Source organism: Salarias fasciatus, chromosome 7, assembly GCF_902148845.1.
Source record: "Salarias fasciatus chromosome 7, fSalaFa1.1, whole genome shotgun sequence".
Classification (NCBI taxonomy): Eukaryota; Metazoa; Chordata; class Actinopteri; order Blenniiformes; family Blenniidae; genus Salarias; species Salarias fasciatus.
The window spans coordinates 29,859,082-29,886,948 of record NC_043751.1 but is presented as its reverse complement, the minus strand read 5'-3'; the positions used below and the strand labels follow the sequence as shown (position 1 = coordinate 29,886,948).

At 46.5% G+C, this 27,867-nt stretch overlaps 3 protein-coding genes across 4 annotated transcripts in view; all 3 read left to right on the top strand.

The window, feature by feature from the left end:
• nup93 (nucleoporin 93) overlaps window positions 1-3,212 on the top strand; it is a 29,465-nt gene extending 26,253 nt beyond the window's left edge. The window contains 8 exon segments of the mRNA XM_030096709.1: window positions 261-319; window positions 1,001-1,118; window positions 1,221-1,339; window positions 1,639-1,742; window positions 1,745-1,755; window positions 1,859-1,942; window positions 2,025-2,153; window positions 2,862-3,212. Of these exon segments, the coding sequence (XP_029952569.1) occupies window positions 261-319; window positions 1,001-1,118; window positions 1,221-1,339; window positions 1,639-1,742; window positions 1,745-1,755; window positions 1,859-1,942; window positions 2,025-2,153; window positions 2,862-2,972 (735 nt within the window). The 3' untranslated portion in view covers window positions 2,973-3,212.
• A 5,547-nt stretch (window positions 3,213-8,759) lies between these two features.
• zpd (zona pellucida glycoprotein d) lies at window positions 8,760-11,924 on the top strand. Of its 2 annotated transcripts, none has more exons than XM_030095468.1 (10): window positions 8,760-8,931; window positions 9,033-9,084; window positions 9,190-9,297; window positions 10,299-10,507; window positions 10,605-10,762; window positions 10,888-11,002; window positions 11,098-11,225; window positions 11,316-11,481; window positions 11,580-11,685; window positions 11,767-11,924. In XM_030095468.1, exons 1-10 carry the CDS (start codon window positions 8,860-8,862, stop codon window positions 11,883-11,885), a joined length of 1,233 nt encoding a protein of 410 aa, XP_029951328.1. In that variant the 5' UTR covers window positions 8,760-8,859; the 3' UTR covers window positions 11,886-11,924. The 2 variants fall into 2 exon arrangements, with proteins under 2 accessions (XP_029951328.1, XP_029951329.1); XM_030095469.1 differs by having other exon boundaries at window positions 9,012-9,084.
• Window positions 11,925-13,128: 1,204 nt separating this feature from the next.
• LOC115391303 (matrix metalloproteinase-15) lies at window positions 13,129-26,226 on the top strand. The gene is given in 12 exon segments (XM_075410424.1): window positions 13,129-13,239; window positions 15,266-15,414; window positions 17,107-17,229; window positions 17,346-17,662; window positions 17,809-17,970; window positions 21,180-21,291; window positions 21,293-21,509; window positions 22,480-22,616; window positions 23,844-23,996; window positions 24,086-24,201; window positions 25,722-26,039; window positions 26,042-26,226. Coding segments are annotated over 12 exon segments (2,067 nt in total). The 3' UTR covers window positions 26,194-26,226.
• The last annotated feature ends 1,641 nt before the right edge of the window (window positions 26,227-27,867 follow it).

The following is a 27,867-nucleotide window of genomic DNA, read 5'->3' as shown; positions in this document are numbered from 1 at the left end:
GCACATCGCCTTTTTTTTTTTTTTTTTACAAATAAATAAATAAAATGTCAGAGGAAAAAAAAAACCAAAGATCCCACATGACAAATCTTCCTTTAACTGGGAATAAACCTCCGGAGGTGGAGGGTTTCTCACACACTGGTTTGGGGGTTAAAGAATCGAACACACGCCAGTTCTGAGCTGCTTCACACATTGTTCATGATTGTATTTTCTTAATCTTTATTTTTCTTTATCTTTCTTTGTCTGTGTGTGTGTGTTCACAGTTTGACATGCTGTTGGGGAGGTTGGAGAAGGACGGCAGCAGGAAGGTAGGCTTTCATCCGTCGGGTTTTTCCTCTCCCCGCCCCTCCTCTCTCTCTCTCTCTCGCCACTCTGCGTTTCCCTCCGTCTCTCCTGCCACTCATCGTCTCTGCTCCTTGTGGGGGTTCAGTCAGTCAGCCGTGGTCAGAAACTCTCTCTCCTCTCAGCAGGCGTCCGTCACGTTAGGAAGCCGCCGTTCAGCGGCGCTCTGTTCGCCCGTCGCGGATCAAACGGCTCCTCGTCAGGCCTCGTTTCCGCCGCTCCTCGCGGCGCCTTTCTTCCCCCGAAAAATTCACATCTCTTAACGTCGTCGGCGTTGCGTGGGATGAAACGTTGCCGACGCCTCGCCGCCCGTCTCCGAGTCCGCACCGACATCGAGGCTGTCAAATGTTTCTGATGCATAATGAGGCGTTCAGGAATTTTTTTACTATCGGAGATTAATTTGCAAGTTTCTGAACAGTGCAGCTAAAACCATTTCCCCTTGTAAAGCATAGCTACACACACACACACAGCGTGTGTGTGTGTGTAGCTATGCTTTACATGGGGAACTGGTTGGGAATGGCTGTTTTTCAAAATAAAAGACTGTAGAGTAGATCCTACTAGATCGCTGTCTGCCTTCCCTCCACCGCTGGAATCAAACCAGCAGCTCACGGAGGAGACTTGCCCGGTTCTCGGACTCACTCTGTCCGCGTTCTGTTTCCAGCCGGGGGGTCATCGATAAGTTTGCCGGGGACACCAGAGCCATCATCAGCAAAGTGGCTCTGGAGGCCGAGAACAAGGGCCTGTTCGAGGAGGCGGTCAAACTCTACGAACTGGCCAAGGTGAGCCCGTCCCCGTCCGTCCCCGTCCGTCCCCCCGTCCCCCTCCCTCCGCCGGTCTGACGCCTCTGTCCGCCCCTGTCCCCGTGTCTCGTCGCCGTGCAGAACCCCGATAAGGTTCTGGAGCTGATGAACAGACTGTTGAGTCCGGTCATCGCTCAGGTCAGCGCGCCGCAGTCCAACAAGGAGAGGCTGAAGAACTCCGCAGTGGCCATCGCCGAGCGGTAAGCGCCGCCGGCGCCCAGAAGAAGCTACCCTGCTGCTGTGTGGGCTTTAGCAGTGTTTTCTGGATTTAGTCGTGTTTGTGCTTTTTATTCACTGCTAAGAATCCTGGAAGACCAGTGAAAAAAGGACTTCATGTCAGACTTTATCCGATGAGCTCAGGGTTCTCGTGCTTCACTGTTTTCTGACTTGTCAGGTTTTCCTTTAGCCGTTTTTATTCTCAAGAAAAGTAAAACAGGACTTTGAGATATTTTTATAGTTGTTCTCTTCAGTTTGTTTTCTTTCCCAAATCACCGCGCAGGGTATCGCTCTCAGGAATCGCCGGAGATAAAACCATTGACGGCACCTTTTACCTGCTGCTGGATCTGATGACGTTCTTCGACGAGTATCACGCCGGACACGTGGACCGGCGTACGACGTGAGAGCAGCTCTGATTCACAGTCCAGGGAGAAGTGAGAACAGATGCACGAAGCGGCTCGATGAGTGTGTGTGTGTGTGTGTGTGTGTGGTGTGTGTGTCAGGTGATGGAGCGTCTGAAGCTGCTCCCTCTCAGTCAGGACAGCGTGGAGGAGCGAGTCGCCGCCTTCAGGAACTTCAGCGACGAGGTGCGTCCGCCGAGTCCCGGACCGGCGCCGTCCCCCCCCCCCCCCCCCCGGCAGCGTCTCACACCGCCGTCTGCTTCCGCAGGTTCGACACAACCTGTCCGAGGTGCTGCTGGCCACCATGAACATCCTGTACACGCAGTACAAGCGCCTGAAGGGGGCGCCGGCGGGCACGCCGGGCCGGCCGCAGAGGACCCTGGAGGACAGAGACATGGTGAGCAAATGCTCCTCTGCACTGCTTTTACATCATTTGGGAGAAAAGTGTTTTATTGCATCTTTTATCGAAGACCATATTGGATAATTTTACAATTATTCCTGTTTCTTATCAACTAGTCCTTTGAAATATGGATGGTTTTGGTCATTTTGTTTATTTTCAACTGATTTTGTCGTATATAAACGGCACATAGAGGAGTTTATTTACGGCTGGAGTTTCCAGTAAAGGGTTAATAATATCCGTATTTTTAATCAATAGTGTGTTGTAAAGTGTATTAGACACCACTTAAAATGGTGAAATGAATGAAAATATTCAAAAATATTCATTCTTGCATGTCAACTTGCATTTTTGAAGTTTCTTACTCCAAATCATTTTTAGTTTAAATTCTGCAGTGTGGATTTTTTTTTCTTTTTTGGCCGCATGTGGCGGTCTGTCAGTCAGATACAGGAGTAATGGAGGGGTTTTTTTGTGGCGCTGGAGCAGCATTTTCTTAAACAGCTCCGGCTCGTGGCTGCAGATGGTTTGTAACGTGCATTAATTTATAACTTCACACCAAAAAAAAAAAAAAAAAAACTGACTTATAAATGAATATTACGATTTAAATGTAAAGACTTACTGGTTATGGTGTCGTCTCACATTGGCTGCAGATAACACTTCTTCTTCTTCTCCTTTATGTCTTTTTCTTCTTCTTCTTCTCCTCCCAAACAGCAACTGCGCAGCCAGGCCAGAGCGCTCATCACGTTCGCTGGGATGATTCCCTACAACATGGCCGGAGACACCAACGCCAGACTGGTGCAGATGGAGTTACTGATGACCTGAGACCACACACACACACACACACACACACACACACACACACACACACACACACACACACATACACATACACACACACACCCTTCACTCAGTCATCTGTCTGTCGTTTTATTCTGCACAGGCGACCCATCAGCTCATTAATCCACCCGTCTGAGTTTCTTGTTTTTGTTCTGCTTCGTTTCCCATTTCGTTGTTTCATATTTGTACCTTGATTCATTTGGAATAATAAAAAAAAAAATGTTGCTTTTAAGTTATCTTTTCTTTTTTGTTTCATGCATTTAACGTTCATCACATTTTTTTCTCATTTGCTTTTAACCGATCATTTTTGCTGCAGAAGGTGTTTGACCTTTTGACCTTTAACTGTTGACGTCCATAAAACCTGGTTTTTGCACTTAAAGGGACGATATACTTGCCGTTTACATCGTGTGACTTTTGTACTTTAGGTTTCAGCAATGAGTCTCTGAAACCCAGTTTGACTTTAATAAGGTTTCTCTGATTTTGGGAAAATTGATTATTATGGACATTATTTTCCCAGGTGTTGGTTTTTCCTCCCTCACATGTGACTCACTAAATTCATTGAATAGCCTTGAAAATGTGTTTGGGATGAATTAGAAAGAAAAGCAATGTTTCACAATTTTGAAATGAAGGCAAACAACTTTTCAGTAGTGTTTTAATTTAACTTCACGTTATTTTAGTCGTGAGTTTAAGATGCCAAAGGGAGGAAATAGCACAACAGAAACATTTTAGTCTTTAGAGTTTGTGTTCAAAATGGCAAATTTATACTCAGTGTTTCAGTTCCTGCAATCATCATGTATTCATACCTTAAAATGTTACAATATGCTTCATGTTTTGAATTCATTGTCAACTTGATCCTCAAAATGTCAAATTATGTGCAGTAATAATCATAGATATCTGTATTTTTTTGCAGTCCTCCTGCAAAGGCAGATAGAGAATGTTGTCCCTGTTCATTCTGCCTTAAACTGAAGCTCTGAGTCCATATATTTCACAGTGAATCCAATACGTTTCCGTCAGTCGTCACCATTAATTGCCCCTGAAGTTAATCAGACCACACGCCCCGAGTGTGTGTTGTCACCTCCTGCTAAAAATAAGGGGAAACACAGAGTATAGAGGTACTAATTTGTAGTTTTACTGTCGTTTTGATCCAGTTTGTTTCATCTAATTTCCCATGAATAAATAATGAGGCAAACCTCAGACAGCTCGGTGATCAGAGCTCATCCAGCTGTATTATTCATGAGCGCGTTCAGTTGTTCCAGTCTGAAAATAAACTCCCGATTCTTCCCTTTGAAGAGCAGCTCTTCTGCTGGTCCAGATACTGTAACACACACACACACACACACACACACACACACACACACACCGTCGTCTCTCCACAGACCCAAGTGTTGATTTCAGGTCAGATTTGAATTGTTTTTGTCTGTCCTCGGGGGCAGAGAGCGCGATGAGATGTTACTGTAACGCGGTTTAAAACGACAGCCGTGGCCGAGCTGTTTCCACAGGCCGCGGTGTGTGTGTGTGTGTGTGTGTGTGTGTGTGACATGTCCCGTCCACCCGGCAGATGGTCGGCTGGCTTCAGCTCAGCTCTCAGGGCTGGAGGGAAATCTGTGTCTCTGAGTGGAAGGCCTGATCGCTGGGAGAGCTCGGTGCAGGGGGGTTGTTGTTTTTAAGGCAGGAGGGAGTTGAAATCCCCAAAACTCACCGTCTTTCCCATCAGTCCCTCTGATCTGGCACCGCTGGTGAAACGGTGAAACCAGCCGGCCGCCCCGCGTCGCCCCTCGGCCCGCCCCCTGCCCTCCGGTCTGGCCTGAGAGAACACAGATGGAGGCTCATTCTGTCTTGGCCCGCTCGAGCCGAGATGTCGGGTTCGTCCGCGGCCGCGGGCCGAGCCGAGCCAAGCACTGCGGGCTCCGCGCTGTCGCACCGGGACGGCTTCGTCCTAAATAACTCCACTTAAAGTCACATGAGCCTGTTCTGAACAGATTCCAAGCTGGACAGAAGCATTTCCGTTAATAGGAAATAGCTTTGAAAGACCCGTTTCAACCTTTGACCTCCCAGTGAAGTAGCGTTAATGTATTAAAACAAACCTGAGACTCAGCTGAAGGGAAACCGGCCACAATTCATCTGTTATTTCTGCAGGAATTCCATGTATGCAGAAGGGAAACCTGTCAGCTATATTGACTTAACAAGCATCATTTCATCATGGTGTTGGCTTGTTTGGATGATCAATGATTTATTTGTCATTTATATGCTTTTTTTTTTATTTTATTCTTGTCATGTGAACAGTTTTAACTACAAAATTAGGCTTTCCTATTTGATAGCCTTCTGATTTTATCTTAGAAACTGGATAATATACAAGCTAGAAATTGTTGTTTTGTTGTTGTTGATCACTCCCAGATGGTTTGCTGCAGCGTGACATTCAGAATTAACTTTAAAAAGAAGTAAAAAAGGCCACTTAATCTCCATTTAAATGAGTTGTTCTTTCGTTCCTGTGATCTTTGTGCTATCTCTAACATCAGACGCAGATGTGCCAGTGTGTGTGTGTGTGTGTGTGTGTGTGTGTGTGTGTGTGTGTGTGTGTGTTGGAGGACCTGCGGCAGCAGCAGCAGCAGAAGAGCAGCCTCTCAGGTGTGTGTGCTGCAGCTGGTGTTGTGAATCAGGCCGATGACACACACCTCCTATAACCCGGCTATTTCACAACACCAGGGTGGCCCCCCACCACTGCCCGCCAGAGGACGGCTCCGCGCTCAGGATCCCACCGCCGCGGTCTCCAGCAAGAATATGCGTCTGTGTAATGCTGTTATTTTTCACCTTTTCCATCCACGCTCAGTTATTTCACTTGATTTTATTTCTCCTTTATCACACGAATTCACCATTATCAACGTCAGAGACCGACCACATTCAGAATTAAGACTTTTTTACTCGCCTCATCTGTGAAACAGTAACTCCTTTCTGTGTCATGTATTTGTTAATAAATCACATTTCCAATGTGTCATCTGGAGATTTATTTGATCCCCTCTCACATCACTGTGAACTAAGACATTTATTTTAACTGTGTTTGGACCTTTTAGCAATGAAAACACCAACTTGTGTCATTCTGGTTTGAAATATCTGCTAATTAGTCTGGAACTGTGATTACTGTGACGTTCTGGGTTTGTGGTGTAACAGGAACCAGTCAGTACTCTACCAATGCAAGGATGGAATTCTCCATGTTTTTAATGTTGTCAAATATTAATTAAGGGGAAAAAAGTCATGCTGGAAGAGCTTCTGGGACACTTTCCCGTGTGAAAGCTGCATGTTCTCCCTGTGCATGTGAGGGTTTTCCTTCAGTCCACACACATGCATTGGAAGCTAGTTGGTGATTCGAATTCCATAAATATGTGATAAAGTCTGAGAAAACAGTCTGAAAGATGGATTGATGCAGAGTTCATGGGTGAGGATAACAGCACTTTGGAAGAAAACAAATAAAAAATAAAGGTTGTGTTGCAGTTCCAACTAGAAATAGTAACATTTTTGCTCGTGAACAGTGTTTAGTCACAGATCTAACATGTTTCCCCGCAGCTTTTAGCTAAAATATAAGTTTCTTCATTTCATGATCCAGTCCTGCAGAAAGCCAAAGAGGTTCAGGTTTCATACATCAGAAATTTCCTGAACTCTTTTCGTTCATAAATATTAGACATTTTAACCAAATTAATCACGGTGTGAATTAATCCTGGAAGACCTGAAGGTTTGCCTGAGCAGATGGGACGGACGGGAGGTTTAAAAGGCGGAAAAGAGTGTGACGTCCCGTCACTGTAAACGAACACTGCAGCATCATTTGCATGAGGGGAAACAAGGTCAGGCTGGAGGGTTGACAGGACGCTGCACTGCAGTCTGCAGGGTTTGGACCTCAGCGCCTGCCTGACTCTGCTCCACGCATTCAGGTGCAGAATGATTCGACTTTAAAGAAAAAAAACTCACAAATCACTCCCAGGCCTGTGATTCCTCCATCATACATGTTTTATTTGAATTGTTACAGACAGTATAAACACTGAACTACTGATTCTAAGTTCTCTCTGTTTAAATAGGACTAGAAGAAGTCATACATGTTATATATATATATATATATATATATATATATATATTATATATATATATATATATATATATATATATATATCTATATATATATATAAAGAAATATAATCTTTTAATGCCAAGTGAAACCTTTGTCAATAAGTATTCAGGAAAATTAAACCTGTTTATGCAACTCCATTCAGAAATGAAAGTAAATACTAAAATTATTATAAATTCCATTTTTGAAGTTGATCTAACTAAAATATAGAACATATCTAAACACACACCACACACACACACACACACACACATGCACACACGCACGCATGCAGAACACAGACAAGGCCAAAAACAAAAAAATAATAGGAATAATTTGCATTGCATTGCATAAAATTGTAGGATAAAGGTTTTATAAAATGTCTAAAACAGACACCCAGCAGTTCCAAGGTGTTGTATTATTTCCCCAACACTGAGGGGAAATGTATAAATGATGATTTTGTATTTTAAGCTCCTCTGAAAACTGCATTCAAGCCACATTTAAAGATATCTTAAAAGTCTCAGAGATTGCCAGTTTTGCTGAATAAACTAATGAGAACTGAAAATGATCTCATCTAAATGCGTTTACGTGTGAATCGCTCACCAAATTAACTGACATCTGCTGCACAAAGCTTATAATAATCTACAAAACTGCTTCAAAAAATGTTTTAAATGATTATTACCAGGACAGAAAATCGATGCTGTTGTCATAATCTCTTGAAAACAAGAGTTTTTATCTCAAAATCCAAATGACATTAGCAGAGTTTGGAGGTCTGTTGATGTTTTTATTGTTATTGTTTTACCTTTATAGAATTACAAAAAAAAAAAAAAAACCCCGAAATTTAAATTCTACAAGCCTCATCGGATCCTCCCCATCAGAAGCAGATGGTTTTTCCCACAAAGATGAGATGAAGTGAGGATTCAGACTGCGGCCTGCGGGTGAGTCGAGTTGGCTCAGCGGGAAACACAATGGCCCAGTTATGGCTTTCCCCCCTGGAGAGGAGCCAGACTCCCATCAGGAACCCAGCCTGGCAGAACCCCCAACATGCTGCCCTGACCCCCTCACCCATAACCACCCCTAATGACCTTAATGACCCCTAATCACCCCTAATGACCCCTAATGACCCGACACCGATGGATGAGGCGGCAAGGAGCCACTACTGGCAGCTTGTTAAAGCTGAGTCCTGGTTAGATGTTTGCTGTATTTTTAGAGCATCCTGTTTGATTGTTGAGCTGTTTTTCTCTGAAAGGGGATGAGGTGAACTTTACAGGCTGGTAGCGACATCTAGTGGAGCCCTCTGGGTATTTAACACCACTTCAGATGAGTTTGTCATTTGTTTCTCTCTGAATTATTATATCAGTGTATTATCAATCATTAGTACAGAATTTTTTTTTGCACTAAAATACTTTTTAAGAACCTTTTATGTTTTAGCTTCTACCCAAGAAAATGCTTAAAATCAGTTGCTACTTATTTGATTTTTTTTCGTCTTTTTGTTTCAATATTTTTACTGATAATTTCAGCAACGCTAAGAATTACTATTAAGGAGTAAAAACTTCTTATAAGGGGCTTTTCCATTTTACTCTGTTTCATATTCGCTGTATTTGAGCCTTTATTCGGCTGCAGGAATCCTCCGTGTTGGAATAAACGAGGCCCGGACCGTGAACGCACCGCCACGTGGTGCGTTCAGGTGCGGCGGGGAAACGGGAAACTCAGCAGGTGTCTTTAATTGGAGATCAGCAGGTGTTGAAAACCCGCAACAGCAGAGCACGCGGTCCCACGTGCATGTATTACGATTTACAGCAATATTTACCAGTTTATTGTGTTTGTACAGGAATGGTCCCACCTGGATGGAAGGTAGGTGTGTTTCAGACGCTGCTGAAGATCAGAATGAATGTTTAGTTTGAGGATTTCAGGAGAAACTGATAAAAATGAAGATGTGATTATTCCTAAACCAGCTGAGCGTGGTCCTTCTTCTTTTCCTGGGCTTGGAGCACTTCAGGGCGGAGGGTAAGGAGCAGAAGGTCACTGTGTGTGTGTGTGTGTGGTGCGTGTGTGTGTGAGCGTGTGTGTGTGAGATCTCCTCACACTGCTGTCTGTGCTGTGGCTCTGCAGGAATGTGCAGTGTGCAGCTTTGCACTAACCGCGCAAGGTGTCTTGTGTCTGAAGACCGCAGGCGCTGCAGATGTATAGGAGGCTATTATGGAGACCAGTGTGACAGAAGTAGGTGTTTTTATATCGGGTTTTTTTTTTTTTGTTGTTTTGTTTCACTGCCGTCTGTTTACCTAAAAATGGGATTTCGTATGGGATTTCAAACTGCAGGTGCAACACCCCCACAAATAAAATTAACATTATTTCTAATATCTAATTAAATATGCCTTCTACAAACCTTTAGACAGTAAGTTTATTACATTCCGTCCAAAACGTTTTTTGACTGTTCATATTGCAGGAGATTGAAGGAAAATGGATTGATTTGTGCAAAAAAGTAAAAAAAAAAAAAAAAATTGGGAATTACTTCGATTTTTTCAATAATGCAGTGACCTTTTTTCCTGCTATATAATGTGGTGCTCAGATTTCACTTTCAATATTTGTTTGATTTAGTTTGGAATTATATTCTTTAACATTTGGAGGCTTTTATTTTTCACTAAATGCAAAAACTTTAAAGTTGAAATAAATGCATAAACGGTCAATGGCGTGGATTTTTTTTTAAGTTTAAATCTTCTGAAAACAAAATGCTGGTAGAGATGAGATCAGGAGAAAATCCATGTGCTCTCCCTACTTACACTTAAGGAATTTAACTGGAGCGTTCATATCTAGTTATGAATGCTTGAAATTAACCCCACATTTCCCATGATGCATCTGCCACTCCAGCTTTATTTTCGGCCCTGCCCTCTTCCAGACAGTACAGGGTTTTTGTGTTACAAACCTTCTGTCATATGACCATATCAAATACTGTGACTCAAATTAAGCTGCCATAGGGGGGAAATGAGAATGCAGTGTGATATTACAAAGTCATCTGCATATATCAGTTGTTAAATCACATTTTTCCCAAAATTTTGACCCTAAATTTGTCTGTAAAAAATGCTGAACAGTCCTCATGCTCGGCTAAATGTAACAGAGCTGGACTGTTTATCAGCGTTGTTCATTCATGTCCATGTTTGACTGGATTTAAAAGATTCCGAGGAGTCCTCAGGTCTCCGGCGTTCGCCTGTTTTCCCTCACAGATGCAGACATGAAGGTGATGTGCGGTAAAGACTACATCACCATCCGGGTGCTGGAGGAGTTCTTCGTCTACCACAACGTGCCGCTGGCGTCCATCCACCTGCCCAACGCCTCGTGCCGCGCCCAGAGGGAGGTCATCGCCGGCGTGCCGTACTACATGTCCAGGACGTCCAAAGACAAGTACCTGATGTGTGGCGGCAAACCCATTCAGGTACCGCCGGAGGAGGTTTGTCTGCTGTGGACAGGAAACTGAAGCGTCTCTGAAGCCGCGTCTGTTGTTTTTTTTTTTTTTTTTATTCTCCTTACAGAAGAATCTGACTCACATCTCCTACTCCCTGAGTCTGCTGTCAGAGCCTCGGGTTTCCGGAAACATCATCCGGGATCCAGTCATCAAGATGGACTTTAAATGCCTCTATCCGTATGTCCGAAGCGTCAGTCTGCCTTTTCCGATTGCTCCGTTTTCCAGGTGAAGAAAACCACCAGGATGAGCCTGATGGATGAACAGTGGAAGAAACGGATCCGGACTGGAGGCTGTTGATTTAGTGACGCCTGTTTTTAACCCCCTCCGCTCTTCTTCCTGTGAACGGGCAGCGAGACGGTGATGCACGTCGACGAACTGGACGCCACCATCCAGATGTTGTTGTACACAGACAAGACGTTCGCTCGGGCCTACAGCAGCTTGCCCAGCATCGAGCTCCGAGACAAGGTCGGGCCGGTTTCTGTAACCCTGAGTCCAGGTTCTGAGGGGAACCCAGTGGACCTGTCCTCAGACGAGCGGTGTGTGTGTGTCGTCTTCTTCAGGTGTATGTGGAGGTGAGCGTCACCGAGCCTGCAGACTTCTTCCTGCTGCAGGTCAGCGAGGTTTGGGCCACACAGTCTGCTCAGCCCAACAGCACGGAGGGATCGACTCACACGCTGCTCCAGAGCGGGTCGGGATGGCTCAGATCCTGAGAGTTAAACACTTCACACACACACACCCTCCTTTTTTTAACTTTTCCTTTTGTCTTTACTGTCCCCAGGTGTGTGAAAGACGCGACGGTGTCCTTCATCTCTGGAGTTAACGGAGGAAACTCCACCGTCCGCTTCAGCTTCGACATGTTCCGCTTCCTCGCCGAGCCTCATGACCTCTACCTGCACTGCACCGTCCAGCTGTGCGAGCGAGACGACGCCCAGTCCTGCGTCCCGGTGAGCGCTCGGCCCTCACGCCGCTCTGGAGACGGCTTTAGAAGGAGTTGAAATACAGTACGTCCTGTTGTGGTTTGATTTCTTTTTTTCCTCAGCAGAACTGCAACTCCGTCAGTAAGAGAGAGGCGCTGCAGATGGACCCCAGCAAGGGGCTCCTGTCATATGGACCAATCAGGATCGAGATGCCAGAACGGCCCACGTCCAGTATGTTTCTGATGCTCTGCTCCTTCCCTCTCAGATCATGAAGACTCTGTCGTTTTTTTTAACCTCTGAATGTCTCTGCAGGCATCCTGATGGTGGTGCTGCCCGTCGCGGGGGTCTGGACGGTGGGCCTCTTCCTCCTCCTCCTCATCACTGTGGCCAAAGCGGGCAGGAGGAGACTCGCTCGAACGGAGGAGCAGTGATGATGGTGCTGCTGCTGTTGGCAGCATGAATAAAACCACAAAACAAACCAATCTGTTTACACACTCTTTCTTCCTCCGGGTAGAAGTCTGACTGGAGCAAGTTTAGGTTTGAATCTCTAAACTTGACTTAAAGAGATAAATGAAAACGGTGTGCTGAATGTCTTCTGCTTGCCTGTTGATAAGACGGTTCCTTCAATTTTCAATTTCAGCTGAGTACCAATGACTTTGGTTGTTTCACACACTTACATTAAGTTAAAGTATAATGTATTTGTGTCTAAAGGTTTTATTAGTTCCGTTAGCCTGTGATGAACAGGCGATCCAATTAAAAACGTTTCAAAGCAAATTAATCTCATGATTTATTATGTAAGCAAATGTAGTGAAGATGATGGAATTGTTGATGGGGAAAAAATTTAATTATTTGCTATTATAATACATATCAGACTTTTCATTTAGAAATTGAGAAGCACTCGGTAAATTAAAGTTTTCAACCATGGTCTGAAATTGTACAGAGATACTGTATGACTACAAATACATACCATTCGGGAAAATCCTAGCTGGGAGAGTTGACAAAAAAAAAACTTGCAAATTCCTTAAAACTACACACAAATGGCAGATAATAAAATCCCTCTGGGATTTATAAATATTTCTAGTCCGATGTTTCAATCTGAAGTCATGTGAACAAGCTGCAGTTCCTGACGTGACCAGCAGATGGCGCAGGAACGTTTCCTTTCCCAGATCCTCTGATGTGGGTCAAGTTTATTAAAAAAACACACAAGGCAGCGGACATAAGTAAAGTGCATATTTTGTAGGAACTTGAACTAATCCCACAGTTTTTGGGTTTTTTTTCCAGTTTCTTTTCCCCGTGTTTCCCTCTGCAGCAGCGGCAGGCCGTGGGGCTGAGGACGGAGGACGGAGGACGGAGGAGGGGGAGGACTCCTGCTCTCTGCAGCCTTCCTTCTCCTGTCTGCTCGGGAGCGGCGGCTCTCAGAGCCATGAGGCTTTTGTCCCGGCTCGGACTGGACCGCCCGGCACCCAGAACCCGACTCTCTCTCTGATTCCCTGCTGGTTTTTGCTGGTTCCTTGAGTTCCGTCGAGGTTTGAGCTGCGGAGATGTTTCCTCGGATCTTCTGCAGGAGTTTTTGACTCACAACAAACTGCTCGTCTGGGGAAGTTTATTCGGCACCTTCGTCAGAATCACTGTATATTTTGACTTTTCGTCAGTCTGGGAGAGAGGAAGAGGAGGATGGCCCCCCTCCAGCCCTGGACCCAGATCCTCCTCACCGCGGTCTTGCTGAGTGTGGCCCAGTGCAGTCCAGCTGCAGGAGTCCCGGAGGAGGACGGCTTCAGTGCAGAGGTACAGGCATGTCTCTATCATCTTACTGCACAGACCCCCAGGCTGAGGGAGGACATCTGCTCTGTGTGGCTCAAGCAGCTCGTTGCATGAAGAGTCGAGCTGCAGAGAGAGCTGGAGCATCAGGTGGGACTGAGGTTTTGGTCTGGTTTCCAAAACTCAGCAGTTCTCCATCAGGACTGCATTGATCCTGATATCAACACGAACACACCTCTAAAGACTTACAGCTCTTCTGTTTGCACCCGGAATCATACATAATTCTAATTTATTGCACATCTTTATATATTTTTGAATAGTTACATTAAAGTATATGAATATATGATTTACATCTACAAGTTTTGTATTTGACCTTTCCTCACTTTCAGTAATGTTTCCCTGTGGGATCAATAAATCCAGCATTAAGTTCGACCTTTTGAGCCATTTTGCATTTAATCCTGTCTCTAGGATGCGTTGTGGCCACATTATGGTTCTCCAGGGAGCGAATGGGGGTCAAAGGTCATGCTCAGGGACCCACTGTGGTGGCGAGCTGTCTGCTGTGGGATCAGACCTTTGTTTTTGTAACCTTCTTGCCCCAAACCTCTGAGGGTTTATGTTCAGTGGGCTGTCTGGAAGGATAAACAGAATCCTCTAACAAGAGCGTGCTTTTTCTTTTGTTAGGTTAAGACAGAGCACACCGCAGTGCTGGAGTGGTTTCATTATGACCGTATGGAGAGAAGCTGTATGCAGTTTGCATGTTCTACCTGTGTGTTTCCTGGATCCCTCCCACTTTCCAAAAACATGTGTTTCAGACTCATTGGTGACTGTAAATAAGAGAGTTTTTGGTGTGTCCTGCCTTCATTCATCAGTTTTTGTGCAGATTTCATATGAATATTTAGTAGCAGTGAAACGAAGAACTATAAGTCATAAACATTGTTTTCTGATCAATCAGTATTTTTCACTTTGCAATGTTCCGCAACAGATTTGTTTTGCTTAAAAAAACTGTTCAAAATGGAAAAACTATAAGTTTATAATCACAAAAAACAAAAAAAGAGGAAAATATTCACTTTCCAGAATCTGCAGATAGAGGAATAATTAATATCTTATAGGAATACTAATCAATTAATCAGTTAGCTTTGACCACAGCTGCAATATTTAGTCAGTGTTTTGATATTGCTGTAAACAGTTTACACTGGAGCCGCACAGTATCAGGTGAACATGAGACAGTAAAGTCAAGTATTGTGATATAATGGTAGAATTAATGGTTTAAAGAAAAACAAAACACAGTGAAGTTGATTTGCATCTTTCCCAGTCGAGCTCATTCAAAGTACAGAGAACTAAAACTTTATCCGATGCAAGTTGATGTGACGTTTTTTGAAGCTGTGTGTAGAATGCACGTGTTGATTTCGTAATGAGGATAAATGTGAGACATTGTGCAACATCAGTGTGCTCCAGTGAAACGGTATTTATGAGCCTCGGCCCTCTTTTATTTAACTGTTTTACTTGTGCAAATGGGCCTGCTGTGTGTGTGTGTGTGCGTGCGTGCGTGTGTGTGCATACTGTACGCACATCAAAGCATCAGGTCATGATCCAGCTGCGTGACGCGACCTGCCCTTCGCTTCTCTCGTTATTTTTCTTCGCCTGATCCTCGCGAGTGCAGCCATTGTTGGCGTTTCTCCTGACGACGTGGCTCCACACGCTCCATATCACTGTCAGAACACAAGAATCAAACCGGGGGGGTGAAGTGGGGGGGGTCCAGCATGTGTCAGCGGACTGAGATGTGTGTGTGTGTGTGTGTGTGTGTGTGTGTGTGTGTGTGTCCGCTGCTCTGACACACAGCTGAGTTCTGTTGGGTTAGTGTGTTTGCAGCCTCTCCTCTCCTCATCCTCACCCCGTCACTGCAGGAATGCCGTGTTGATTCGAGCCATCTGCTCCGTATCTCTGCTTTCATTCTCAGTGCTCCGCTCCTGGAGGGAGATGACAAACAGCTGTCGCTCTCAAACACACCGCTGACATCTGTATGTGTGTGTGTGACTTTGTGCTCCCCGTGCAGGTGTGGCTCCGCCGGTTCGGCTACCTGTCCCAGGCCAGCAGGCAGATGTCCACCATGCAGTCGGCCCAGATTCTGTCCAAGGCCATCGCCGACATGCAGCGCTTCTACGGGCTGGAGGTGACGGGCCAGATGGACGCCGCCACCGTCACGTAAGAGCGGCGCTCCCCCGCGGCGTCCGGACATTTCCCTCGTTGAGGCGCAGCGCTGTGTGTGTTTAGAGGCCGCTAACCGCCGGGATTTGTGTTTCATTTGTCGGCATTAGTGGGAATGATGGGAAGGCCGTGTTTCTGGTTACTGCAGGGCAATAAACTTCCCCGTACTACAAGGATTTGGTCTCGGAGCTGGATTTTCCCCTCAACCGACCATATTTCCAAAATAACGCCGCCGCTGACACGGTGCCAGCTCTCGGTCGTGTTTCATTGTGATAAAGTGGCGGCTTCATTGTGCTCGTATCACCTCTGGACCATTAAAGCACCCCAGGCCTCTGGGTCACATCCTCGCATTCAGCCGTGGCCTTGATTCATTGTTGAACGCTCTCATGCTGAATTAGATGAGCACACAAACAGATCGCACCAAAATCTATAAGATTAATCCCGAGCTGCTGGAGCCAGGTGATGAAATTCCCCTTTCAGCATAAATAAAAGCAGCAGCTGTGCTGACGGCCGCCTCCGTTTCCAGCTCCTCTTCAAACAAACACGGGCATAAACCAAACCTGTGAATCACTTTCTGCAGAAATCCTGCTTTCATGAAGTCCTCCGGTTAATTACCAGCAGTAGAAAGTCTCCAGACCTTCCGCTGGATTCGCCAAGGCATTTTTCAGACATCCAAAAAAGCAGAAGTTGCAAATTTTTATTGCTCATGTTCTTCATATTTCACTATTAGAGGAATTCTACCTGATTTATTGGCTTGTTTCTGGCCTTATTTGACTATTTAAAGTTTTAAAGCCAAAATGGTAAAGCAGAACCTTATTCTCCCTGCTTTAGTTTATCTTGTTGGCTGGTTTAACTTCAAGCACAGAGGAAAAACTCAGACACACAGAGGTAAAAATAAATCACCGTGCCGCACTTCTGGACTCATTAACCGATCTGTTATTAACCGATGTGTGTTCAGATGCGCTGGAGGAGGTATTTATAGGCTTCATGCCTGACTGATCTCAGGCTTTAACTCTCAGTCTTTCTCCACTTTATTCTGTCATTTCAGCCAAACTCTCGAGTCTGCAGCCTTCACGGCCAAAAGAGATGGTTTTACCCTCTTTTCCACAAATACATTTTGTAATGCAGATGATGATTTATACTCGATATGAAGATAACACAAAGATTCCTCTTCAGGAGAAGAATTTTGTGAACTTCATCAAGGAAAACCTGCAAAACATGTTATCAACCTTTTGATTAGCGTCATTCAAAAGGCTCAGAAACAGAAGGAAACTCATGTAAAATCGGATTAATCCGTCAAACCTTTAGAATTAGCTTTTAGTGCTGAAGTAGAGCTGTTCCAACTTGATTTAGATGTGAGGATGTAGGAGAAACTGGAGCTACAAATGCTCTACTCATGTTGCACAACTAATTGAGTTGATGGTGTCTGCAGAGGAAAGTCTTCACGGGGACACCAAACCACAAAGGAAAGGTCACAGTGCTTTCAGATCTGATCCTGGAGGCTCAATAAATCTCTTCAGCGGGGTCCAAGTGGCAGAAACGAGGATTCGGATTCAGGATTTTGGTGCTGAAAAGTGACGAGATGCAGAGATGAGCTTAAAAAGATAGAAATCCTAAAGTGACTTTTGATGTGTGTGTGTGTGTGTGTGTGTCTGTGTGTGTGTGTGTGTGTGCGCGCGCACTGCTCAGGGCCATGCAGCGCCCTCGCTGTGGCCTTCCCGACAGAAACCCCGAGGAGCTGGTGGAGGGAGCGAGGAGGAAGCGCTACACCCTGACGGGGCAGCGATGGGACAAGGACACCATCACCTACAGGTAAAGGCAGCTGGTGTGTGTGTGTGTGTGTGTGTGTGTGTGTGTGTGTGTGTGTGTGTGTGTGGGTTTGGTGGGGTCACACTCATCCTCTGACGCGACTCCTCTCCTGCCCTCAGCATCGTGAACCAGAACCTGCCGCCGTCGCTGGGCGAGCAGCGGACGCACGGCGCCATCCGGAGGGCCTTCGAGGTGTGGCGGCGGGCCACGCCCCTCACCTTCCGCCAGCTGCCCGCCGAGAGCCGCGCCAACGGCAGCCGGGCCGACCTGGCCGACATCCTGCTGCTGTTCGCCTCCGGTTTCCACGGCGACATGTCGCTGTTCGACGGCGAGGGCGGCTCGCTGGCCCACGCCTACTACCCCGGGCCCGGGATCGGAGGAGACACGCACTTCGACGCAGACGAGCCGTGGACGCTGGACAACGAGAACCCGAAAGGTCTGGAAGCTTCACCTCCCCTCATGCTCTCAATATCTTAAAAAATACAATTTATTGGAGTTTCTGTCCGTTTCCGTCAGAACTTGATGGATGTTTGTGACAGTAGGAAGTCTTTGATCGGCGCCGGTGTCCTTCCCGTCCTGCAGGGATCGACCTGTTCCTGGTCGCCGTGCACGAGCTCGGCCACGCCTTGGGTCTGGAGCACTCGGACAACCCGGCAGCCACCATGGCGCCGTTCTACCAGTGGACACACACTCAGAACTTCACGCTGCACGAGGACGACGTCCAGGGAATACAGTACATCTACGGTGAGGAGCCAGCTGGCTCAGAGGGGCAAAGCTCATCCAAATGGCTACAGGTGTCAGTTTGATGATTGATTTCAAGCCACTGTGGTCATTTATTTATGCCACTTTTAATCACTTGCTGGAGGAGTGTTTGCAGAATGGATCAAACAGTTCTGAGTGTGCGGGAGGTGTTATATTTGGTGTTATATTTACATTTGCATGTGTCAGCATGAGTTCAGAAGAGGCAGATTCAGCCAAATTATCCTCCTCATTTCATTATGCTACCGTCCCACCGCAGTGCCCTGTGCACGTTTCTGTCCTTTCGTCATATTTAACCATCGGCTCATTTCATCACTGATTCGCAGAGACAGAATTAATCATTAGATGAGGTGTTATACGCTGAGGTTGGTGTAATTTTAGTCATCTCTTCTAGAATTTTAAGAAAATTATTGTAGAGGGTTTGGATTAGCATCATATGTTCACTTTAACATCAGAAAAAGAGGAATTCTACCTTATACCAGTTTAAAAAAAACTTCATTGAATTGAATTTGATTGATTTATATTACGGTTTATTATCTCAGATCTTTACAGCACTACGAGCGATAACTCAGGCTTGACTCAGCAGCTCGAGGAGTAAAGAATGTTTTTCATTTCCAACACAAAAGTGAAACCAGGCTTTCGTTTTGTGTCTTTTCTTGAGGAGAATTTTGCAGACGTTGTCAGATTTTCGTCTGTATTTAAAAACTCTCTCTGGCCTCGTCAACCTCTTCCTGAAGACTCTTTCCAGGACTTTTATTGTCTTCTGGCCGCTGTCCTGTGGAGTTCACAGAGACATCTTCCCGGGGCCCCCGACTGCAAAACGACTAAACCAAACTGTCGTGTCTGAAGTCCCTGCAGAGTCATTTTCAGTTTTCCATGTTCCGTCTGGATCTTCATCAGCAGCAGCACAGCGGCGTATTGTGCGTCGGAGCAGCATGCCTCGCATGCCGTTACAGCGCTCTCATCTTGTCCTCTGTGAATGGATGGCATTGTGACATTTCGTGTGTGTGTGTGTGTGTGTGTGTGTTGAATCGAGGCTCGTTCGTCCCTCAGAGTGGAGACGCAGATCGATCACAGTCACTGTTTACGCTTCTCGCCGTTTTCTCTCCTGCTTATTTCCATCGACGCCGGGACTTTGAGCAGAGTTCATGTTTTCTTTGTTTACCGGCCGTTGTTGAGGCCCGGTCACATGACACCAGAAAAATCCCATTCACTTTCTGGAATTCTGTCCACGGTTCGAGTTTCTCTCTGAAAACCCCAAAATCTTTCCACACCCTCGTCGATACGCGTCCGCTTGAAGCCAGTCCAGTGTAAACTGAAGGTTTGGCAAACTTCAAATGAGAAAATCCTTCATCAGGTCTTCCTCCCGCAAAACGCTTCGAGGTCCATGTTTTACACAAGAGATCGCTTTAATAAACAGACTGAAGGTGAAAAAAAGACAGAAAACCTTCGATTGGATGCAGGACAGAGTTTGGTCGCTGAAAGGTCGTTCAAGAAGCATAAACTTGATAGAAATAAATATTTAAGTTTCTTTTCATTGGTATTTTTATACAAGCGGTGGAGAGCTTCGCAGTTTTCTGTCTCCAGTTTCTTTCCGTCCTCGCCGACTTTCTTCACGCTGAACAGAAACTGAGAGCAGTCCTCTCTGTCAACACGTCCGCCGCTTTTCTTCTTTCCTGCTTTGTGTTGCGGACATTCACATGCATTTTGTTTTCATGAAAGCTCTAAATTAGTGGAAATATGAAGGAGAACTGTCAATTTGTAAAAGAAAAATGGAGTCTGAGGCAGCAGTGAACATGAGGGTCGAACGGTTGCTGTTATTTTTCATTGAAACACATTTTTCCACCAGCTCATGTTGGTTTTGTATCCCCGACACCATTGATCCTTTTTTTCCCCCCTCAGGCCACTGTTTTCTTTTTTCTGCTGCCCAAACGTTCACTTCCTCGACCGCATCGAACGACGGCCTGGCAAAATTAGCAGCTGGATGCTAATTATAGTGAAGCACTCAGTGACTAAAAGCCCGATGTTTCCCCGTGGAGCAGGTGCAGACAAAACAGAACAGCGCGGAGAATCGATGTGAGAGTGTAGAACGTGCACCGTGGCGGCTCTGCAGGCTGAGACGTGAATAGAACCATCAGTTTGAATATCTGCCTCTAATGCGCATTAGTGTCATGTTCAGGTAACATCACCGCCGCCGACTGATGCCTCTTTTATGATTTTATTACATTAAGAATGATTCTGAATCAAACATCGGCATTGGGACCGCAGGAGACATGCAGTCAGGATCACATAATCCAGCTAATTTTCAATAAATATTACAGTATTTTATTCACAGGTTATTTGAACCATGTTTGATTTGACTCATGTTGTTCATCATTAAGCGAAAATGTTCATGGATTTGACAGCTTTAATTCCGATTCCTCTGAAATGCCCCACCTATAAAACAGAAAATGAAACCATTGTGATAAATAAAACAGATGTGGCTGCTACTGTGCAGTAAATCTGCTTTTCCTGTGTTAAAATACATGATGGAGGAGCTTCGCTTCCCACAGCTGCAACATAATGTTATTACTCAAGAAATATTTTATATGGAAAATGGGATAAAAATAAACCTCCTCCAGTCAGCAGCCAAAAAACTGAATTAATCAATTATCAGATTAGGTGACCGCAGAAACCCTGCTGCTGCTGCCGCGATGCTGCTGAAGGCCGCAAAGGAAAATCCTGAGCTTTGGAAATAAAGAGAGACGTGATTAGCTGCTGTCCTACAAACTGCACAACAAGGTAATACTCTGCAGATGTTGGATTCCCCCCCGTCCTGATAGCTGGGGGCCCAGCGGCCGGGGTCCTGGGGGCCCAGGGTCCTGGGTTTGGGGCCGGGGCCCGGCATTAACCTTCATATATTCCTTTGCAGTATTTCTGGCTGATTGTAACCGGATCAGCCGGCGAGCCTCTCAGCTGTCCACACACGTTACGTAACCGGCTGTATCCGAGTGTTTTTTTTCCTCCCGTAGCAACGGACCTGCAGCGCGGCGACAGGCGGCCATTAGAGCCTGAACCCTGCTGCACATCATGGAAAATCTCATTTCCTTTGATTGGGCGGAGGAGAGAGATTAAAGGCTGGAGCCACGTCCTGCAGTTGGAGTTTTTTTGCTCCGAACCTTTGACTTATTTATTTATTTTTGTTTCCTCCTCAGGCCCTCCTCTCGTCACTGACGCCTCACCCACCGACTCCCCGACCTCCCCGCCTCCTCCGGAGGATGAGCCCACCTCCTCCTCTCCCCCCGAAGCCCCGGACAGCAGCCCCGACTGCCGGCGCCACGCCGCCCCCCCCCCTCCCCGCCTCCACCACCACCGCCGCCGCTGAGCCGGACCCCGTCACCCCGCCCCACCCCCAGCCCCAGCCGCCACCCAGACCCCCCGCCGCTCCGCGGCCCCCCAAGGTGCCCGACAGCCAGGCCCCCGACATCTGCCACGGGCACTTTGACACCGTCACCATGCTGCGGGGCGAGATGTTTGTTTTTAAGGTGAGGAATCAAACGCTTGGCTCCACAGCTGCAGATCAGCCTCCATCACGTTCACACGGGTCCTGTTTGAGTCCTACGTCACTGATACTGCCCTTCGTTCAAAATCCAATATATGAGGGGAAACTATAAGCACACATAGTGAAAGAAAGGATTTAAATGTAATCTGTTTCAAATTATAGCCTTTAAAAATACAGCAGGGTGAAGTGTGACTTATTTCATGTAGTTCTTTGTTTGCAGTTTTGTTCTCTGATGTCTTCTTTTCACACTCAGATAATAAATATGCCATTGAAATACGCGTTCAAACATAAAAGTGAATTACCATGAAGAATACATGAATGAAACTACATGCTATAATATAGGCTAATTAAATTAAGGATCGACCGATATGGCTTTTTTATGGCCGATGCCAATGCCGATTATTCATACTTATGGAAACCGATAACCGATGTGTCGAACCGATATTCATTTGCAGTGAAAATGAACGTTTTGCCATAAAAAATGTAGCTGTGGGTGGGACATTGTTACACAGCCCAGAGTAGTGACTTCAGTCAGAGAGAGAGAGAGAGAGAGAGACAGCTGTATATATGATCGAAAGAGCACATTTTTAAATAAATTTATTTTATTGGCTATTGGTGGAACAAAAAGGCCGATACCGATTATTAGAAAAATGCCCAATTATCGGCCGATATCATCGGCCAGGCCGATAATTGGTCTATCCTTAAATTGAATAGTTCAAACTCAGCAAAATACATATTTTATTGTAACTATATTACGATATTTATTTATTGCATAATTGTTTTAAAGCTGTTTCATTACACTCATCTGCACAAAATTTGTTTTTGATGCTTCACTTGAAAATCCTTAAATTAACTTTTTCTTTCCTTTCACAAAAGCCTTCTGGTGAAACGAGGGGATGTGAGGAAAGGATCTGCTGGATTCAGTATCATTGTTATTTTGCTCCATCCTGCAGGGCCGCTGGTTTTGGAGGGTGAGGAGGAACCGGGTTCTGGATAACTACCCCATGCCGATATCCGTCTTCTGGCACGGTCTGCCCAACGACATCGACGCCGCCTACGAGCGCCACGATGGCAAATTCGTCTTTTTTAAGGTATTGGGCTGCTGTCTAGTTAATGGACCAACGTTCTATAAGAAAATGCTCCATTTTTTGAATCATATGTTATTTAAAAAGTAAAAGCATGACTGAGTAGATACATGGGTGCATGTTTAATTGTTCAAATCCCCCCCGTCACATCTGGCCTTTAGGGAGAAAACGTTCAGACGCTCCCCGGTGGAAAAGGTCCCTAAACTCCAAAAGTAGGACTGAAAAACAAACAGTCTCAGCATTCCTCCTGAACGCGAGCTGATCTACTAGCAGGCGGTGATAATTCCCGCCGGCCGTAACTCTGAGGATCTGACACACTCGCTCTCGTAGAACAACGCCAGCAGGAGGAAGGACTCCCACCGGCCTCGTGACTCGCCGTTAGGACCGTCTCAATGCGGCCGACAGACAGAAAGAGTGCATTGTGTTTGTGTGTATTAACGTGTGTGTGTGTGTGTGTGTGTTTATGGGTTCACTGGGTCTGCTGAGCTGCTGGCCTCACAGCGACTCCACTCCAGCTGAGTCCCGAACGGCCTCATGAGAGGCTTTCAGGATTGCATCAGCCGCTTTCTGCCCCAGATGTGAGCAGCTGAGGGGCTTTTTTTTTTCCCTCTCCTTCATTTCACAGCGAGGCCTCGCCGTGATTTGTCATGCATTTTCAGGATTTTCTAAGCTTTTGATCGCAGACAGCTGCCACGGACCCAGAGTCGTGCTGGAGCTGCTGCTGCAGGTTTTCTTTGGCCGCATTCTTGAGCGGTTTGATGAGCGCCTGCGTCTCCTCCGAACATTCCTGGAAAGTCTTTGCCTCCAAACCTGCAGAGACGTTGCCCACATCAAGTCAGAATCATTTACCCAAGAGGACCGAACGGCGGGCCGGGACGGCTTCTCGGAGTAATCGTACGCTCGTTAGCACGCGCTCTGCCGTCGGGGTTCAGTTCGGTAGAATCTGCTGGCTGCAGCATCCTGGCAGATCCTCTGGAAAGTGGCTGCAAGTGTGTCCAGAGGTTACGGCTGGAGGAGAACCTGGCTGCCGCTCCAGGAGGAAACCTTGGAAAATGTGTGCCGTGCCCAGCATTTCTACCCCTGCCTGTTCTTTCTGCTCTTCATCTGGAGCTCGTGAAATGCCAGGACATACTCCATGTGTTCTGCCCATCGAGGCCTCTGCATCGGCCCCTGGCTTTCTTTTTATTTTTCCCCCTCTCTCATGAGCTTTGCATTGCATGTCGTCCCTCTGCAGACGATCGATACTGGGTGTTCAGGGAGGCGGACGTGCTGCCCGGATACCCGCAGCCGCTGCACGAGTACGGACGAGGCGTTCCCGCGCACAAGATCGACACGGCCATCTGGTGGGAGCCCAACGGCTTCACCTACTTCTTCTCAGACGACAGGTTTGACGACTCCTCGCGCGACGTGATACCGCCGTGACGTTATCATCGTCGTACAAAAACATGCTGTGCGTGTGTGTGTGTGTGTGTAGGTACTGGCGATTCAATGAAGAAACCCGCACTTCAGACCGCGACTTCCCCAAGCCAATCAGCAGATGGGGCCAGATCCCTCCCTCTCCCAAAGGAGCCTTCCTCAGCGATGATGGCGGTAAATAAGGCCCTCAGTTTGGACCATTTACAGCCTTTATTATGGGGGGGTGGAGGTTTATGGGAATCATAACAAACAGCCAACGCTGCCGGTGTTGGAGGCAGGAAAACATTACGGGGCAGCAGATGGAGAAGGCGCCGAGGTGAAGGGAGGGAAGAGGTGAACTCGGGCGCATTAAGAGACGAAGCGGGGAGAAAATGTGTTGGACTGGTTAGACTGGAGGAAACGGAGCAGAGAGGGGATGTGAGGGAGGGAGGAATGAGGGCTCTCGGTTTGAGGGTTGGAACGTCCTTCCTTTGGAAATTAGATTTGTGGCAGAGCGGCTCCGAATGCCGGCGAATCTCATCTCCACCCAAACTGCCGGTGCGTCTGCAGGAAGCTCGGTTTACACACGAGGAGCCGCGAACACACTCCGAAACACACCGCAAGAGGATGAAGTGCGGTTCAGACAACAACTAATGAAATCAATGCATCATATAATCAATACGTAGATATTTAGGAACAATCTGGAGCAGTGATTAAATGTGTCAGAGGTGGCCCTAAAAACAAGGATGAAAACGTGGGAATGAAAAGCTTCAGGAGTGTGAGAAAGCTTCACGTTTCCCCAAAGAAACATTCCTGAGTCTGCGATTTGTTTGCATAAAAACTGAACTTTGATTTACCCTGTCTGGACAAATGTTTCAGTTCATGAGGAAGTTCTGCAAGAGAAGAGAGAAAAGCTGCTAAGAAAAAGCTACGGCGAGCGTCAGGCTCACTTAGATCACTGTTAACAGTGTAAAAGTAGCTCGACGATCAAGGAAGAGGAAACAAAGGAGGGCAAGGAAACAAGACAAGTGGAACTGAGACGGAGAAATTATGAAACAATATGATGTAAAAGAACCAGATGAAACTGAAAGTATTCAGATGTACTAATATGATCAAAAAAAGGTAAAACTGATCTCTAAGGACACACAATGCAATTGAAAATGGAATATTTTCAGGATATTTCACATAAAATTTTAGCGAATAGACACAAAAGAACAGGAAGTATTTGGAGATGTTTCCCTTATCATCTGGTTATACTGTTATTTTACTGATTTGACTAAGACCATTCAAATGAGACCGTATTGGCCCCTGGCCACCCCACTGATTTAACAGAAAGTCACACAGAAAACTCCTCACTTGTTAGAATAAACTGTAAAGTGGTGAGTTTTCCACCAACTGGTGTGCAAAGTTGAATAGATTTGGACTGTTCACCCACTTTCCAGAGATCAGGTTTCAGATTTAGTTTCCATTCTTTGTGCTAAAAGCACATCAACCAGTTAAGTCGTCACATTTATTAAGCGGTGGAGCAACGTTTCCTTGGAGAAAAAAAATCCCAAACATTTAACCGAAATAGCAAGTGACTGGAAAATGATCATAATTAAGACTTTTACACGTTTATATGTGGATCTTAGCCCGACTTCCTGAGCTAATTTCCATGATGATTTCCTTTTGCTGAACCGACTGAGTGAAATGTGTTCTGTCCTCCTGTTATCCAGCCTACACCTATTTCTACAAAGGCACTAATTACTGGAGGTTTGACAACCGCAAAGCGGAGGCGGATAAAGGCTACCCCCGCTCCATCCTCAAGGACTTCATGGGCTGCGTGGGGGTCCCCGACCCGAAGCCCGGCCCGGACCAGGAGGACAAGCCCGTCAACCCCTCGGACCGAGGCAAAGACAGGAGCCGCGAGCCGGACGGCGGACGGGAGAAAGACGCCGAGTCGGACGGAGGCGGAACCGCGAGGCCGGACGGCACGGAGAGAGGCGGGGGGCAGGACGAGGAGGTGAACGTGGTGGTGACGGTGGCCGACAACGATCCAAGGTCATGACCCTGATCATGGTGGCCGTGCCCCTGGTCCTCATCCTGTGCATCCTGGTGCTGATCTACGCCATCCTCAGGACTCTGCAGAACAAAGAGACGCCGCGGGCGCTGGTGCACTGCAAGCGCTCGCTGCAGGACTGGGTGTAGGGCGGAGGAGGGAACCACTCTCCGAGTTCCAGAAAGCCGATGATGAGTTACCTCAACGTTTTGGGCCCCCTTTTTATTCATTGTGAGAGTTTTTATTGCTCATGTGATAATGAAAAATACTCAGAGTCGGCGCCTGTGGAGCCACAGTTTCCTTCACTCTGGGCTGAACTCAGCTTCGCCAGAAGTTTTTTTTTTTTTTCCCCTCCTGCGCCTATCTCTGTGCCTTCCAATGTCTGAAAAAAGTACCTCTGTTGCTTAAAAGAAAAAAAAAAAGCCCCAGTTCGTATCTATGACAACGAAAAAACTTCTTTTTTTTTTTTCTTTTTTTTTTTTTTTGGTGCACTGCAAAAGAAAGAGTGCCCGTTTCCATCCATGCCAAACGAACAGAGGAGACATTGGAGCGATTTCTTTGTGGTTTGAATGCAGACAGAGCAGTGGAGCACATACTGTACATACACACAACGTAATGCACATTTCAACACACACACACACACACTCACGATCAATCGGCCAATTTTGACGTTTTCCTTCCTTTCAGAGGAGCAAATTTGCACTTTTGTTTCTGTTTTGGTGACCCTTTGTTTTGCTGAGGTTGCTCCTTTGCCTTCCCGTGTTTTGGGGCAGAACTCTTCGTGCCTATTAAACGCTTCGGATACGAGCGGGCGAAGCTCGTCCTCCGACCGGCGTAGGAATGTCAGACAGCTGCGTGTCCACGGCCTCCCCCCCGACTCCCCCCGAGCCCCACCGAGCCCATTATGCCTGCCCGCTCTCTCTCCCTCACACACACACACATACGCACCACCATCACATGATCACAGAAAGCGCCGTGTGTCGGTTTCTGCAGTTTATTCGTACATGCAGACGCTCACGAGAGAACTGACGGCCGACAGGACACTCCGCTCAGCTCCAGCTCCCCCCACTAAGAACAACCCCGTTCTGAGGTACGACTGCTGCCACAGCTGGGATTTATTCACATCCTTTTTTTAATATGAAAAGAGAATCTAAAAGCGTTGTGGTATTCTTTACAAATCCTACAACCTGTGGAGAGTCAGAGACGAAGCGGCGCTGTCAGTCTCTCTGCAGCTCCTCTCTTTCTGTTTCCCCGCTGGAGATAAACAGATTGGAGGCTAATTAAGTCTACAAGGGAGAAGCCTGCAGGCTGGAGGGGACGGGGCCCGGTCTGGTTTCCATTAGACCCACATGTTGCTGATTTAGTGTCAGGCATGAGAAGAAGAGGAGGAGGAGGAGGGAGAGAGGGAGGGGGGAGAGAGGGGAAAATGCAAGGTTATAAAAAAAAAAAAATGGTGGCCATGAGTGAGGAGAAAAGAGGAGATGTGAGGAGAGAGAAAGAAAGTGGGAGTGGGGGAGCTGGAGGAGGGGAGAGGGGAGGGCTCTGTCTGTATTTCCTTTCCAGGGAGGGGAGGAGCGAGGGAAGGAAGGAAGGAGAAAGGGAAGGTTGGGAGGATTTTGAGGAGGGGCAGTGCTGGCGTTGCGCCTCCTGACCCAGATTGAGCCAATAACTCCTTTTCTCCTCTTGTTTTTATCTGCTAGTATTCACTCTTCTTCCTTTGATTCTCTTTTTCTCTCTCTCTCTTTTTTGCTGTATCTTCTCCTCGTTTCTGTTCTCCTCGGCGTCTTTGTGTTCTGCTGAAGCTTGAAAAACTTAATGGATGC